The sequence below is a fragment of the Scylla paramamosain genome, chromosome 14, assembly GCF_035594125.1.
Source record: "Scylla paramamosain isolate STU-SP2022 chromosome 14, ASM3559412v1, whole genome shotgun sequence".
Classification (NCBI taxonomy): Eukaryota; Metazoa; Arthropoda; class Malacostraca; order Decapoda; family Portunidae; genus Scylla; species Scylla paramamosain.
Genome location: NC_087164.1, coordinates 8,970,224 through 8,986,633, shown reverse-complemented (window position 1 = coordinate 8,986,633; position 16,410 = coordinate 8,970,224). Strand labels below are relative to the sequence as shown.

At 37.5% G+C, this 16,410-nt stretch overlaps 1 protein-coding gene across 8 annotated transcripts in view; it reads left to right on the top strand.

Moving 5' to 3' along the window:
• LOC135106808 (uncharacterized) overlaps positions 1-16,410 on the top strand; it is a 49,148-nt gene that overhangs the window by 25,795 nt on the left and 6,943 nt on the right. For 2 of the 8 annotated variants that reach the window (XM_064016126.1, XM_064016130.1), the window contains 7 exons: positions 967-1,187; positions 1,527-1,874; positions 3,131-3,254; positions 6,600-6,744; positions 8,135-8,288; positions 9,763-9,807; positions 11,270-11,293. In XM_064016126.1, coding sequence (XP_063872196.1) covers positions 967-1,187; positions 1,527-1,874; positions 3,131-3,254; positions 6,600-6,744; positions 8,135-8,288; positions 9,763-9,807; positions 11,270-11,293 — 1,061 coding nt within the window. Of the gene's footprint in view, positions 1-95; positions 396-966; positions 1,188-1,526; positions 1,875-3,130; positions 3,255-6,599; positions 6,745-8,134; positions 8,289-8,945; positions 8,961-9,762; positions 9,808-11,269; positions 11,333-16,410 lie in introns of those variants that run through there. The other 6 variants (XM_064016132.1, XM_064016133.1, XM_064016127.1 and 3 more) reach the window with 6 other exon arrangements.

Below are 16,410 nucleotides of genomic sequence, written 5' to 3'. Positions count from 1 at the left end.
GTGATTTGAGACATATACTTAACTAAAAATAAAATCATGTTGGATCCTGTCAATATGATGAGAGAACACAAGGTAATTGTATTGGTTGATTATAGGAGTCTCCAGCTCAGAGGACCTGCCTTCTTCTCTCTCCCTGGAAGATGCCAACAACCTGTAGTCTCACTAATATGCCTCTTTGTGTCCCTGTTAAGCTGTCATATTATGTACCTGTCTCCTGTTTGTGTTTGTCATGTTGGTTGAAAGTTTTTTAAGATACATTACTATAAATTTGTGTTCTGTAAACTGCTACATTGCCTGCAAATGCGCACGCGCACACACACACACACACACACACACACACACACACACACACACACACACACACACACACACACACACACACACACACACACACACACAAAATATAACTAGGTAAATTCTCTCTCTCTCTCTCTCTCTCTCTCTCTCTCTCTCTCTCTCTCTCTCTCTCTCTCTCTCTCTCTCTCTCTCTCTCTCTCTCTCTCTCTCTCTCTCTCTCTCTCTCTCTCTCTCTCTCTCTCTCTCAAGTTCAAACATGGCCTGTATATATATTATTTCATATCATTAATATATTCTAACTGATTTTGCTAAATACTTATAATGTGTGCTATGATATTGTGTAAACTTACCGTGTACTCATGTGTTTTTAACCTGTTACTGCATACATATTAACATTTGAAGTTGCAGTATATATATATATATATATATATATATATATATATATATATATATATATATATATATATATATATATATATATATATATATATATATATATATATATATATATATATATATATGTGTGTGTTGATAATTTGTCTCAAGCATTATGTAAAGCATGCACTTATGGATGGAATTGTATGTGTCATTTTCACATCTTCAGCCAAGTAGTAGTTCTAACTAGGTCACACTAGAAATCTCTTTTTGACTAACCCATAACACATGTAGGTAGTGGGAGTGACAAGAGGGCATCATGGTCTCCAAGCTCCTCCCTCTGTGCCTCTCCACTAACTGAAGAAAGCTATTCTGAGAAGCTGAGGCTACTGGAGGAGGCACAACACATCCCTCTGGAGAGGTGGAAAGCTCCCACAGTTCTTGCCTGGCTAGAAGTCACTTTGGGCATGGCTCAATATGGTGCAATGTGTGCAGAAAACATTCGGAGTGGAAAGGTTGGTACTTTGCACTATTTTGTTTTTGAATAGCAGTTGGAAAATGTTAAAAAATTAAATTTATTAACATACCAGTGAACAGCATGAAGGGTATCAGTTATCTGGTGTTTAGAATTTTCTTTGAAACCAGAGATAATAACATGGAATTTATTTTGAGATATTCAGTATGTTTATTATAATTCATCCTGACTATTTAATAAAGATACATATTCTGTCATGATAAGATTTGGTTGAATGTTTATTGTAGTAGCAGGGCTGTGAAAGTATATGCAGAAAATATTATTGAATATAGACAAACATCTTTTATTCACTGGAGATTTTTTTCTCCAATATAAATAGGTTCTGCTTGAGCTTAGTGATTCAGAACTGGAGGCAGGTCTTGGAATCACACACCCTATGCACCGAAAAAAGCTTCGGTTAGCTATTGAGGAGCTGCGGGAACCCCGGCTAACTAGGTACCCAAGAATCTCAGCCTTAGGGCACACTTGGGTCTCCTCTGAATGGCTTCCAGACCTGGGCTTGCCTCATTACTCAGACAGCTTTGCTAATAGCCTGGTTGATGGTCGCCTCCTAGATGCCCTCACTAAGAAGGAGCTGGAGAAGCACCTTGGTGTCCACCGTAAATTCCATCAAGCATCTATCATTCATGGGGTTCACCTTTTGAGGATTGTGAGGTTTGACAGACAGGTAAGTAAACAAAATAATTACTTAAAGGCCATTTTCTACTTTTGTTAGTCTTGGAAACCATTATGTGTAATCACTGGCTATCATTAAATTATTGACACACTTAAGAAACATATTTTCTGTATAAATTTTACATGACATAATGAATTCAAATATGAAATCAAATGCTGCTTGTGATCATCTCTTTGTAGTTTATAATAATTTAATTATTGACTCAAACATAATAGCTGAGTTTCAAAGTGACTAGCAGAAAAAGAAACTTGTAGTGTTGGTCTTTAAGGAAAGAAAGTAAAAAGATCAGTAAGGTTCTTGAAATGACTTTGATGGACTTCTTTTATATCTAGCCATTTCCTTTAGTTCAGTTGCAGTGACCATAGGTGTAAAAGTCTCAAAAATTATCTCTGAACCTGATAAAGATTTAATGTAAATGTTAAAGGCACTCTATACCTGTGTCAGGGGTAGCTATCCTACCTCTCATGGCTACAATTTTATTCCACCTTCAGATTCATTTTCTCAGTGTTTCTGTGACACATCAAAGACACAATTTTTTAATATATATTTTGGGATTCGGTGGAAATAGATTACATCCCAAGTAAGCTACAGACTACATACATATATATAAGGCACTGCTTCAGGAAGAGTGACCTTTTTATTGCTTTTACATACCTACCCATAGAGGTTGAACAAAATAGATTACCAAACAATGATCATATTTATATTGTAGTGCTATAGCATATGCATAGTTTGCAATTAAATCAAATCACATGCAAAGATTCAGGAGCATGACTTTAAGAGGTGTTGTACTGCCTTTACTAAAATACAGGGATGCTGAAGTTAGAAAATATTATGTTAAGAAATCCCTCTCTGGGTGATAAACATAGTCCACTGTTTTTTTTAACATTGTTTCCCTTTACACATATTTAGAGCCAATTCTACAAAGTAATCTGCTAAACCACAAATGTTCTTGAACTATTAAACCGTACTTTGTATTGTTACCAGGAAATAACTAAGGGTAAAAATATTATGTCTACTTTGTGTATATTATATGTATGGATTTCCATAATGCATGTACAGTTTTCTGTTTTATTTCATCGCATCGATTCAGATGCTTGTTTGTTTCTTGTGAGTTTCTGAAATAGATAGTTAAGACAGAAGGATCTTTATTTGCTATTGCACTTCAGTAGTGTCCTTTACCTTTTTATATTCCATTCTTTCATTATACCAGAAATCAATACATTGGTGTTCTGGTATACTGACAGGTTCTGGCTGAAAGGCGGAGGCAGTGTGAGCTGGTAGATACAGATCCTGTGGTGTGGACCAACTTGCGATGGGTTCGATGGGCACGATCCATAGACCTGGCAGAGTATGCAGACAACCTCAAGGGTGAGTGTTGAGTCTGTAGTTCATACTGGCAGTAGCTCCTAGTCACTTACTTGGCTTAGTTATGATTATGAAATTTATAGTGATTGCACATTATCAAAGCTGAGCTGTTCTTATCACTTGCCCAAACCATAAATTCAAGAACCGCAGAAGTAAGATTTTACTTATAGATTTCTGTTTGGAGTAAATTTCTTGCAGATTTTTAGTTTTGTATTTGCCAAAATACCTTCGTTAATTCAAATCTGACACAAACACAAATTCTTTGACTACTTAACTTCCAAAGTGGAGCACATTCTGACCCTCTTCCCTTTTGCAGAGATCTCCATTCTTGGAGACTTCAATGTTCACCACCAGCTTTGGCTTTCCTCTCCCTTCACTGACCATCCTGGTGAACTAGCCTACAACTTTGCTATCCTCCATGACCTAGAGCAATTGGTGCAACACCCTACTCGTATTCCTGACCGTCTTGGAGATACGCCCAACATTCTTGACCTTTTCCTGACCTCTAATCCTTCTGCTTATGCTGTCACCCTTTCTTCTCCGTTGGGCTCCTCCGATCACAATCTCATATCTTTATCTTGTCCTATCACTCCAATCCCTCCTCAGGATCCCCCTAAGCGAAGGTGCCTCTGGCGTTTTGCCTCTGCTAGTTGGGGGGACCTGAGGAGGTATTTTGCTGATTTTCCTTGGAATGACTACTGTTTCCATGTCAGAGACCCGTCTTTGTGTGCTGAGCGCATAACAGAGGTGATAGTGTCTGGCATGGAGGCGTACATTCCTCACTCTTTTTCTTGTCCTAAACCTTCTAAACCTTGGTTTAACACAGCTTGTTCTCGTGCTATACATGATAGAGAGGTGGCCCACAAAAGGTACTTAAGCCTTCCATCACCAGAATCTCATGCACTTTATATTTCTGCCCGGAACCATGCCAAGTCTGTTCTCCAACTAGCCAAAAACTCCTTCATTAACAGAAAATGTCAAAACCTTTCAAGATCTAACTCCCCTCGTGACTTCTGGCATCTAGACAAAAATATCTCCAATAACATTGCGACTTCTTCTTTCCCTCATTTATTTCAACCAGATGGCACCACTGTTATCAAATCTATTTCTAAAGCTGAACTCTTTGCTCAAAGCTTGGCTAAAAACACTACCTTGGACGATTCTGGGCTTGTTCCTCCCTCTCCTCCACCCTCTGACTACTTCATGCTACCTATTAAAATTCTTCGTAATGATGTTTTCCATGCCCTCGCTGGTCTAAACCCTCGGAAGGCTTATGGACCTGATGGGGTCCCTCCTATTGTTCTCCGAAACTGTGCCTCCGTGCTTGCACCTTGCCTAGTCAAACTCTTTCAGCTCTGTCTGTCAACATCTACCTTTCCTTCTTGCTGGAAGTTTGCCTACATTCAACCTGTTCCTAAAAAGGGTGACCGCTCTAATCCCTCAAACTACCGTCCTATTGCTTTAATTTCCTGCTTATCTAAAGTTTTTGAATCTATCCTCAACAGGAAGATTCTTAAACATCTATCACTTCATAACCTTCTATCTGATCGCCAGTATGGGTTCCGTCAAGGCCGCTCTACTGGTGATCTTCTGGCTTTCCTTACTGAGTCTTGGTCATCCTCTTTTAGAGACTTTGGTGAAACTTTTGCTGTTGCCTTGGACATATCAAAAGCCTTTGATAGAGTCTGGCACAAAGCTTTGATTTCCAAACTACCCTCCTACGGTTTCTATCCTTCTCTCTGTAACTTCATCTCAAGTTTCCTTTCTGACCGTTCTATTGCTGCTGTGGTAGACGGTCACTGTTCTTCTCCGAAATCTATTAACAGTGGTGTTCCTCAGGGTTCTGTCCTGTCACCCACTCTCTTCTTGTTATTCATTAATGATCTTCTAAACCAAACTTCTTGTCCTATCCACTCCTATGCTGATGATACCACCCTGCACTTTTCCACGTCTTTTCATAGACGTCCAACCCTTCAGGAGGTAAACATATCACGCAGGGAAGCCACAGAACGCCTGATTTCTGATCTTTCTAAAATTTCTGATTGGGGCAGAGCAAACTTGGTATTGTTCAATGCCTCAAAAACTCAATTCCTCCATCTATCAACTTGACACAATCTTCCAGACAACTATCCCCTCTTCTTCAATGACACTCAACTGTCCCCCTCTTCTACACTGAACATCCTCGGTCTGTCCTTTACTTATAATCTGAACTGGAAACTTCACATCTCATCTCTAGCTAAAACAGCTTCTATGAAGTTAGGTGTTCTGAGACGTCTCCGCCAGTTTTTCTCACCCCCCCAGCTGCTAACTCTGTACAAGGGCCTTATCCGTCCATGTATGGAGTATGCTTCACATGTCTGGGGGGGTTCCACTCATACTGCTCTTCTAGACAGGGTGGAATCAAAAGCTTTTCGTCTCATCAACTCCTCTCCTCTAACTGACTGTCTTCAGCCCCTCTCTCACCGCCGCAATGTTGCATATCTAGCTGTCTTCTACCGCTATTTTCATGCCAACTGCTCTTCTGATCTTGCTAACTGCATGCCTCCCCTCCTTCCACGGCCTCGCTGCACAAGACTTTCTTCTTTCTCTCACCCCTATTCTGTCCACTTCTCTAATGCAAGAGTTAACCAGTATTCTCAATCATTCATCCCTTTCTCTGGTAAACTCTGGAACTCCCTGCCTTCTTCTGTATTTCCACCTTCCTATGACTTGAATTCCTTCAAGAGGGAGGTTTCAAGACACTTATCCACCAATTTTTGACCACTGCTTTGACCCTTTTATGGGACTGGCATTTCAGTGGGCATTTTTTTTTTATTAGATTTTTGTTGCCCTTGGCCAGTATCCTTCCTACATAAAAAAAAAAAAAAAAAAAAACCCTCCCTGCAGTATTCTTTTAACTTGATCATAGAGTGGGCAGCCAAGTCATCTTTCTTTCTATAATACATTTTCCATATACACTAATCAGTTTCTGAACTTCATAAAAACATGTGTTATTAGTCAGAAGACACTATATAAACATATAATGAATGAATAACAAGGGATAATTGTAACTGTGTATTTAGGAAAAATATCTTCCTAAGCTTGATCACATCTTGAAATGGTATCAAGAATAAAATTAAAGTGATACTGTACTATTGAAAACTATACAAATGGTATGCTTGTGATTTCATTTGTGAAAGACAATTGTTGAAAAGTTTAGGAATATAAAATTTGGGTTTATATAACAGCATTTACAGAAGTGAATTCATGCATGTGTGCATAAATTCAGCTCTGCAATAACTATTTCACAAATTTTTTTACCTTTCTATTTTTAACTTCTCTGCAATAACTTATTTTTTTTACCTTTAGATAGTGGTGTTCATGGTGCACTAGTGGTACTGGAGCCATCATTCACTGCAGACACCATGTCCACAGCTCTTGGTATTCCACAGTCTAAGAATATAATCCGAAGACATCTGGCAACAGAACTTGAAAGTCTTGTTAACCCTGCAAGGTAAGCCAGTATTCAAAGTTATCTGATTATGGAAATAGGATGAAAAGGGTGGCACTGGAATTAGACCAATGTACCTTAATTCATCCTCAGCTTGTCTGGAAATTGCATTTGTCCGGATATTTTAGGTTCACTTAATCTTCATCATTTACCAGACATCAGTATGGTAAAAGGATAATGTACAGTATTATGTATGCATGCCGTAAATTCCATGGTACATTTCCTCTATGGTGTTTCTGTCACAAATGCTGATTTATGGAGATTTTTTCTTTGATCTTTCTCAATCTTTTTCCTATGTATGCTACAGTACACATAATTGTGTTTTTCTAAGGTGATTCATATGGTTTCTGTATGTGCATGTGTTGGATGAAGCCTCCTAAAATAGGGAAACAAATGGCAAATTTGTTAATTTCATGTGGTAATATATTATTAAAAATAATTCCCAGGAGTAACCCATAAAACAAGGAAACTTCTTAGCAGCATCCTTCAATTCTGTACCTGAAACCAACACACCAGCTGACCACTGCTAATGAAGGCAGAATTGTACTGTTGAAAGATAAGCATCAGCAGACAATGATAAGCTGAACATTTTCTGTTCAGTATTACATCCAGTCTTTTCCCAAAGTCAGCCACATACTGCAACAGCATGTCACAGAACTTCTTGATGTTCAAGAGGGTTTGGTGACCATACTCATCCATAATGCATGAAGACAACCATCTCATGTTTCTTCTCCAAGGACAAAACCACCTTGTTACACTTCTTCAGTGGTGGGGTCTTGGCCACACAATACATGCAAAGGCATGAGAGGATGAGCAAACCTTGGAGAAGCCAGAGCACCACCACTAAAGCAAGCACATGCTCTGTGGTAAGAGCCAACAAGTAACAGAATGGCAGAGATATGAACACAACCAAGTGTCAGCGGGAATAGGGAAGAGTTACAGTTGTGTAAGTGCATGTGGCAGCAGCAGCCTGGTCACTGTATGTCACTAAACTGGCATCACTAGGTGGCAAAAGTGGTAATGGTGGCTTGCTCACTTCCCCCACATTACAGACTTCTCAGCATCTTGTTGCAGCCCACTGCCATGCTAGTGTTATGAGCCCTCCATATTATAGTATGACTTGGAACCAAACTGATCATCCATGTTGATGTGATCATCGTTAGAATATTGTGTGTTGGTGGCAACCTTGCTGTTTATGTAATATATCAAATCAGTAACTACCCCCAGTTCCTCTACATAATACATTCATGAAGAATGTAGGGCTGGCATGTAAATTCATCTTGATGCAAAGAATTCCTGGATCCTGGGAAGTATTCTTATTTATCACAGGATCCATGGATGTTGATAAACCCCAAGAGTAGGAAATCTAGTTGTAAGCCTTCACACCTTGCAGGCAGCAGCTGGATGAGCAAGCTAGGTATGCTAAGATGGAGCGACGGAGGCAGGAAAAACTGGCATCGGGAGGCAGCCTTGGGAGATCCTTCTCTCGCAGCTATGGTACAGGCCTGGAGAAGGGTGACAAAGACAAGCGAAGAGCCTCATTAAGGGTAAGATAAAATAATGTAGTGAAGTTGATGAAATCAATGAGGTTTTACATTTTTGTAGTTACAGTTAAAGTACTGGATGAATAGATCTAGAATTTTAGCCGATATGGTTTAGAATATTGCTGACTTAATAAACCTAGTTGATAGATAGCAATAAATACAAGAAATATTTCACCTCTGCAGGTTTTCCGGTGCATACAGTATATCTTTATAAAATGCTAAGCAACTTTGAACAGGTCTTGATTATGTATATTAAAAGTTCAAGTTTACCATTTAATCAAGAGGGTAATAAAGTCATGTATTGGTCACTTAGGTTATGCAATAAAAACCTGTAGAGTAGCTTGTTTTGCAAATTATTATAGTTAAATTTTTCTTAGACTTACATGTTTCCTTCAATGTAACAATATCATAAGCCACACAATGCCCCCTTTTTCTGCTAAATTTGTTGTAATTTCTTAGCCCCATCCCTTGTTAGAAATACAGTCCTTCATTAGAAAGCAGTAGAACTCACTCTTGTATCTGAAGATGATCAAAATCTGATAATGCCCAATTTTTAGATTTTATTTTTAGCTTATAATATTAATATAATGTAATAGTAATACTTTTAATACCTCCACAGTGAATCATATTATTATTTCTATTGATTTTTGCATCATTCAGGAGTGGATAGCAGAAGTTAGTAAATAATATTATCTAGCTAAGCGTATGTTGCATCAGTATGCTTGAATAGCTTTGCACTAGAGCTTCATGGTGATTGTTGTGTGCAGTGTGTCACCTGAGAGTTCATGGCTGAGTTGAGATTTACTGGCTTGGGGTCTCCCTCTTGTCTCCAACACTATACTTATGTTGCAGATGTTGTGACCTATGACCCAACTTCTTGGTTATATTGAATGCAGACAGTACACACACACACACACACACACACACACACACACACACACACACACACACACACACACACACACACACACACACACACACACACACACACACACACTTTGTTAAAAAAACTGGAAGCATATTCTTAAGTTATGAAGTACAAGGTACTTACTAAACATTAAAAAAAAACTGGAAGGATATTATTAAGTTATAAAGTACAAGATACTTACTACACTTCAGATGCTGGTAAAATTGGCATGTCATTATGCTTTCCAAAAGTTGATTCATGAGTTACAGCATTGCTTGCTCAATATATATGAAAACTGACAGTCTTCTTGGTATGGAGTATGTTCCAGCCAGGCTGAAGAGGATCTCATTTTGTTGCAGCATCTTTTAAGTTTTGTCCAGGTTTCCTAAGCCTCTCCCAGGTTCAGAGAGAGCTGCAGTAGTTATAAGAACACTTATATAACACTGAAAATTAAGCAGATTCATACTTATTTTCTGTACTAACCACACCATCCTTGTGTTCTTTCCTGTACTGCTTCTGCTGTTTTGTGCTGCACCTCACAATAACCATCTCCGGTGACTGCTCATACAGCCCTTGCAAAAACAGGCTTTTGCATTTCCTACACTACCGTCTAAGGTACAGACAACACTGAAGGGTTTGGGCTCTAGTACACTTCTTTATGTGCTGTGATTGTGTCCATTTATTAAACTACCATGGCATCATGATTAGACCAGTTTTTTATTAGTTTGATATCTATTGAAATGCAGCACAGTACATCTAAAACTTTTAACTTACTACTTAGCACAAGGTTATTTTATGAAATGTGATATGATTGATGATACTAAGGAACTTAAAAAAAAAAATTCCAAGTCACTTAATGTTGATGCAGAGCATAAAGTGAAATTATTGACGGGTTGATTTGTCCGTTAGAGCATGAAAGTTCATGTACTATTTACCTGTCTCTGATGTCTCATTCATCTAAAGAACCTCTCCATCATGTCAGTATTGTATTACTTAATGGTGAATTGAATTCAACTGAGTGGCATGATATCGAAAATATTCAGATTTTCAGTAGTAGATATTGTTGCATATTATCTCTTAAGGCTTATAAGGCCAGGGAACCTTTTATAGTGGATCATTAATCATGATGTGCAGGATAAATGGACTTTATTGTCTCTTCAGTTTTTTCCTTCTCTTATGCTTAAAGGAAGTGTAAAATTAAGTAAAAAAATTAAGAGAAATTAAAAGTGAAATGCTGCTAAATATTCTTGCCACACTTTATTTATAGTTATATGTGGTAAACATACAGCAAGTTGATTAGCATGTTTATATTATAAAACAAGTCCTTGTTAAATTCACAAAGTACTTAGTACAGTTGCTGCTGTTTAAAGTGTGATTCAGTCATGACAGGAAAAGGACAAGGCAAAGTGACAGCCTCTGTCATTATTAATCTCTTATTCAGCCCATTTTGAAAGACTAAGATCTTATCATCTTGGTAAATACATAACATCAATGTTGCACATTATTATTATTTTTTATTCCAGTTTACATATCAAATCATAAAAATGGAAATTACATAACAGCAGCTCAAATAGATGTTGTCATTCTCCAGCTGATTTATCTTTCATTATTAATATTTGCAGAAATATTTATTCTATTTTCTCATTATGATCAGTCCAATAAGAATATTTAGAAAAAATATATATTTATTATTGCAATTTCAAAATTTGTGTGATAAAGGAAAAATGGGCTGAAGAAAATTCAAAACAAATTATTGTAATGTGCAAGATAATATTTAATTTTATCTTGCTCTCAAGTGAAAATGAACCAGTGTGTTGTAAGTTGGTACTTTATAATTTCAGGCAAATAATTCTTAGTATGTACAGTTATGTATCATCTTCTACTTCTATCTCACCTTTCCTTCAGCAAAATGCCATTGGTTAATGCATTGCAATAGGATATTAGTATTTTTTAATTTTGAGTCTTCAAAAGCCAGAAATGTACAATATGATGTAAGACTTGGCTTGGAAAACTTAAGAAGGATTCTAATGAAATGACGTCCACTGACCTAAGTTTTGTCTTGCCTTGTTTCCTGAAGTTTGGCACTTGGCGGACCTCTCAGGTACTATCCTAGAAGACACGTACCCTTCCCCGCCTGCATGTATGTATTATCCTATGCTTCTGCTGTGGTTGGTTTTTGAGTGCTTGCAACCCTCTGGATTAGAAATATGTATTGACAGATTTCTGTAAATCATCTTTTTTATATTATTTAATTTAAACTGCACAAAGTATTTTTAATTAGATTATAGCCTGCTTTATATATTTTATTGGACTATTAAAAAGAAAAAGAGCACAAGTTTAGATTCAAGAAGTGAAGTTTATTTCAGAAGATGAAAAGCCTCCTTGAAATAATGAAAGACTGGAATTCTCATTTTATTGACATAATACAATTAATGTTTGGTATACCAATTCATTATTCATCCAATAGTTTCATGAGTTGATAGCAGATTTCAACATAAAGGACAATGACCATTTTTAAGTTCATTGGAAGAACAGGAATATTTTTAAAAAATGTCATGATAGCAAAACTGACATTCATTTTTCACAAAGATTGCTGGTAATACATCTCAGAAATTCCTCGCAATTCCCTGATCTAGATATCTATTTTTTTTTTTTGCATCTTGCATTATTTCACCTCTGCTACACAAATTAGCATAAAGTTGTATAATCACTCTTAAACACTGCTGGTGATCCTGGTAGGCAGTATCTAACGTGAAGGCTGTGTGAACTGTGAAATGTGATTAGTTATTGTTATCCACAGCAATATATTCACATTACTGTTCATTTTGTGTCCTCTGTCTTCATAACCTCCCCCAACTCCAAAATCATGTGTGTACTGGCAGCATGGTTTTGCACTTTGAATGTCATATATGTTCATATAATAGGGAAAATATAGTAACATAAATACTACAGGCTAAACTCAGTAATCCAGTGCACTTGTAGAAACAGTTTAGCGGACCTCAAGATATTAACTATAGCATAGAGGTTCACAAAAAATAACACATTTTACCCTTTTAGAATTTAATTCCTTTCAAAAAAATAACCAAAGACAGCAATTCTACACTATATGATGTGTTGGAATTTTGTCATTGGAAACATCAAGACATGCATTTTAAAAAGAATTTTGAAAGCTTTCTTTTGTGCAGACTAAAATTTGATTGTTTTATATATCATTCATCAAAACTATGTACATAATTGGAAAATATTTTAAAGATATGTGCTTTAAACTGTATTTTCAAATAACATTTATTGAGTAATGGTGTATCAGGCCTTTCTTATATCATCAGAGGGTTGGAAGTATAACCACCATAATTGACTAATATTACTGTAACATTAGCATGAAGTAATTGTTTAGAGGGAATAATTGGGATAGTTTTAGCAATAGCAAACATCTTCCTATGATATCTGACAAAAAAAAAAATTGTTGCCAAAGCTATAAATAATCATAGCTTTATATATAAGTACAGAAACATACTCGCAGTTTATCAGATACACTATTATAATTATATGTTTTATTTGAGATTTGTGTCATATTTTTGGTCATTAATAGGTGTCCTTGCAGCAGAATGTGAGTCCTGGACAGCCTCATTGCATCCCAGACAAGCAGATGGCTAGGATGTATTTGCTGGGTTGTACTGTACAGTCAAGTCTCCATATTTATTTTTATCCAATTTAGTCCTATGTAGCATATGTTTGTTACACATACTGCCTGTGCATTCAACACTTCCAAAACATCAATGTCTTATTAGGAATTAATATTTCACAATATTTTATAGGAATCAAGTTATTTCCAGTTTGCATTCACAATGTGATGTTGTTCTGTCAGTACATTGAAATACAGAGCAACTGATCTGGGAGCTAAAATAAATTTAAGGTTCAGAAATAAGGTGCCATGTTGGGAATTGAAGCTGGGACACAAGCATGAAAGCCTGCTATGCTCTCAATTGAGCAATGGGTGCACACTCTTTCTCAAGTGGGGGATGTTGAGTTTCTGTGTTTAGGTCATCGCACATTTTCTATTTTTTCTAATGCCCTTATTACTCTGAACATCATAACCAAATTTCCCACTCTTCTTTCTTCCAGCATTGTCAGTCTTAGTTTATTCATTTTCTTCTCATACAACAGCTGTGTTGCAAATGGTATTAACTTTTCCAGCTCTTTATATCCTCTTCAGTTTTCTTTTATATTTTTTTATCATTACATCCAAATAATAGCTGTACTAGTGTTTTCTTGGCTTATACATGCCCTATTCATTATCTTCAGTAACTTAAGTTTGATAATAGATTCAATTGAATTTAGTAATGAAGAAAAGACTTGCATCTTAGCTTTGGTTAAAGTAGGTTTTCCAAGCTACACAGTTTTTGAGTCTACAGGTAGAAGCATCAGTATGCTTTAAAGGACAGCTGGAAAACTTCCTTGCAAAAGGAGAAGAGGAATCATGAAGTCCATTGAATATCAAAAAGAGCTCAGACTCTATTATTCAAAGTAGAGAAGTATGTCAAAATCTAGTGTAAAAAATCTGTATACCCAAATCTTTTTGAAAATGTATCAGAGAATAATACAATGTTGTCTTCAAAAGTATTTCAAGATGCCATCAGAAAGAGCTGCTAACTGGCTAATTTCATCATTGTGCAAAAAAGCACCATATTTTGCTCAAAAAAAAAAGTCCTGGAAGTAGAAAAGTGAATAAAAGTTGTTGTAATGAGTGATGCATCAGGAACACGACAACACACTTCAGGATAATTCATGAAATCAGCAGACTTTATCCTGGATTTACATGGAAAATTATGATGCATCTATATTGATAAGTTATGGGGTGCATTTCTTCCTAAGAAAGTAATACTAGGCTTGTATTTCCTCTAATTTATTATATATATATATATATATATATATATATATATATATATATATATATATATATATATATATATATATATATATATATATATATATATATATATATATATATATATATATATATATATATATGAGGATCTGATGAACATCGAAAATGAAAGGGAAAGAAGGTTAGAGGAGGTGGAAGAGTTAAATCAGGAAGTGCCAAGGATCAGTAGAGAAGAGGTGAGGAAGGCTTTGAGGAGGATGAAGGGAGGTAAAGCAGTAGGCCCAGATAAGATACCAGTGGAAGCATGGAGGAGTTTAGGAGAGATGGCAGTGGGGTGGCTAACAAGACTGTTCAACAGGATCTTGGAAGGTGAGAGGATGCCAGATGAGTGGAAAAAAAGTGTGCTAGTGCCAATTTTCAAGAACAAGGAAGATGTACAAAGCTGCAGCAACTATAGAGGAATTAAGCTGTTGAGTCATGCAATGAAGATGTGGGAAAGAGTCTTGGAAACGAGATTGCGAAGAGTAGTGAGGATCAGTGATGAGCAGTTCGGATTCATGCCAGGAAGAAGCACAATGGATGCAATATTTTGCACTGATAATGATGATGGAGAAGTACAGGGAAGGACAAAAGGAGCTGCATTGTGTTTTTAGATCTAGAAAAGGCTTATGATCGGGTGCCGAGAGAAGACCTGTGGTATTGTACAAGGTGCTCAGGAGTGGAAGAGAAAGTATGTGAAGGTTTTTTTTTTTTTTTTTTGTGTAGGAAGATCACTGGCCAAGGGCAACAAAAATCTAATAAAAAAAAATGCCCACTGAAATGCCAATCCCATAAAAGGGTCAAAGCAGTGGTCAAAAATTGATGAATAAGTGTCTTGAAACCTCCCTCTTGAAGGAATTCAAGTCATAGGAAGGTGGAAATACAGAAGCAGGCAGGGAGTTCCAGAGTTTACCAGAGAAAGGGACGAGTGATTGAGAATACTGGTTAACTCTTGCGTTAGAGAGGTGGACAGAATAGGGGTGAGAGAAAGAAGAAAGTTTTCTGCAGCGAGGCTGTGGAAGGAGGGGAGGCATGCAGTTAGCAAGATCAGAAGAGCAGTTAGCATGAAAATAGCGGTAGAAGACAGCTAGATATGGAACATTGCGGCAGTGAGAGAGAGGCTGAAGACAGTCAGTTAGAGGAGAGGAGTTGATGAGACGAAAAGCTTTTGATTCCACCCTGTCTAGAAGAGCGGTATGAGTGGAACCCCCCCAGACATGTGAAGCATACTCCATACATGGACGGATAAGGCCCTTGTACAGAGTTAGCAGCTGGGGGGTGAGAAAAACTGGCGGAGACGTCTCAGAAGACCTAACTTCATAGAAGCTGTTTTAGCTAGAGATGAGATGTTAAGTTTCCAGTTCAGATTATAAGTAAAGGACAGACCGAGGATGTTCAGTGTAGAAGAGGGGGACAGTTGAGTGTCATTAAAGAAGAGGGGATAGTTGTCTGGAAGGTTGTGTCGAGTTGATAGATGGAGGAATTGAGTATTTGAGGCATTGAACAATACCAAGTTTGCTCTGCCCCAATCAGAAATTTTAGAAAGATCAGAAGTCAGGCATTCTGTGGCTTCCCTGCGTGATATGTTTACCTCCTGAAGGGTTGGACGTCTATGAAAAGACGTGGAAAAGTGCAGGGTGGTATCATCAGCGTAGGAGTGGATAGGACAAGAGGTTTGGTTTAGAAGATCATTAATGAATAATAAGAAGAGAGTGGGTGACAGGACAGAACCCTGAGGAACACCACTGTGGTGGTGGTGGTGGTGGTGGTGGTGGTGGTGAAGGACATGTACGAAAACAGCATAATAGTAGTAAGGTGTGCTGCAGGAATGACGGAGGTTCAGAGTGGAGGTGGGACTGCACCAGGGATCGGCTTTGAGCCCCTTCCTGTTTGCAGTAGTGATGGACAGACTAACTGATGAGGTCAGACAGGAAGGAATCCCCATGAACTATGATGTTTGCAGACGACATAGCAATCTGTTGCGAAAACCAGGAAGAAGTGGAGACAGAGTTAAAGAAGTGGAGATATTCTCTGGAGAGAAGAGGATTGAAAGTGAGCATTACCAAGACTGAGTACATGTGTCTCAGCAGAGGTGATGGGGAGACAATAAGGCTACAAGGTGTGCAAATGACAGAGGTTGACAAATTTAGATATTTGGGGTCCACGGTACAGAGTAATGGAGACTGGTAGGGAGGTAAAGAAGAGAGTGCAAGCAGGATGGAATGGGTGGAGGAGGACAGCAGTAGTGACATGTGACAGAAAGATTTCTGCAAGAACAAAAGGAAAGATTTATA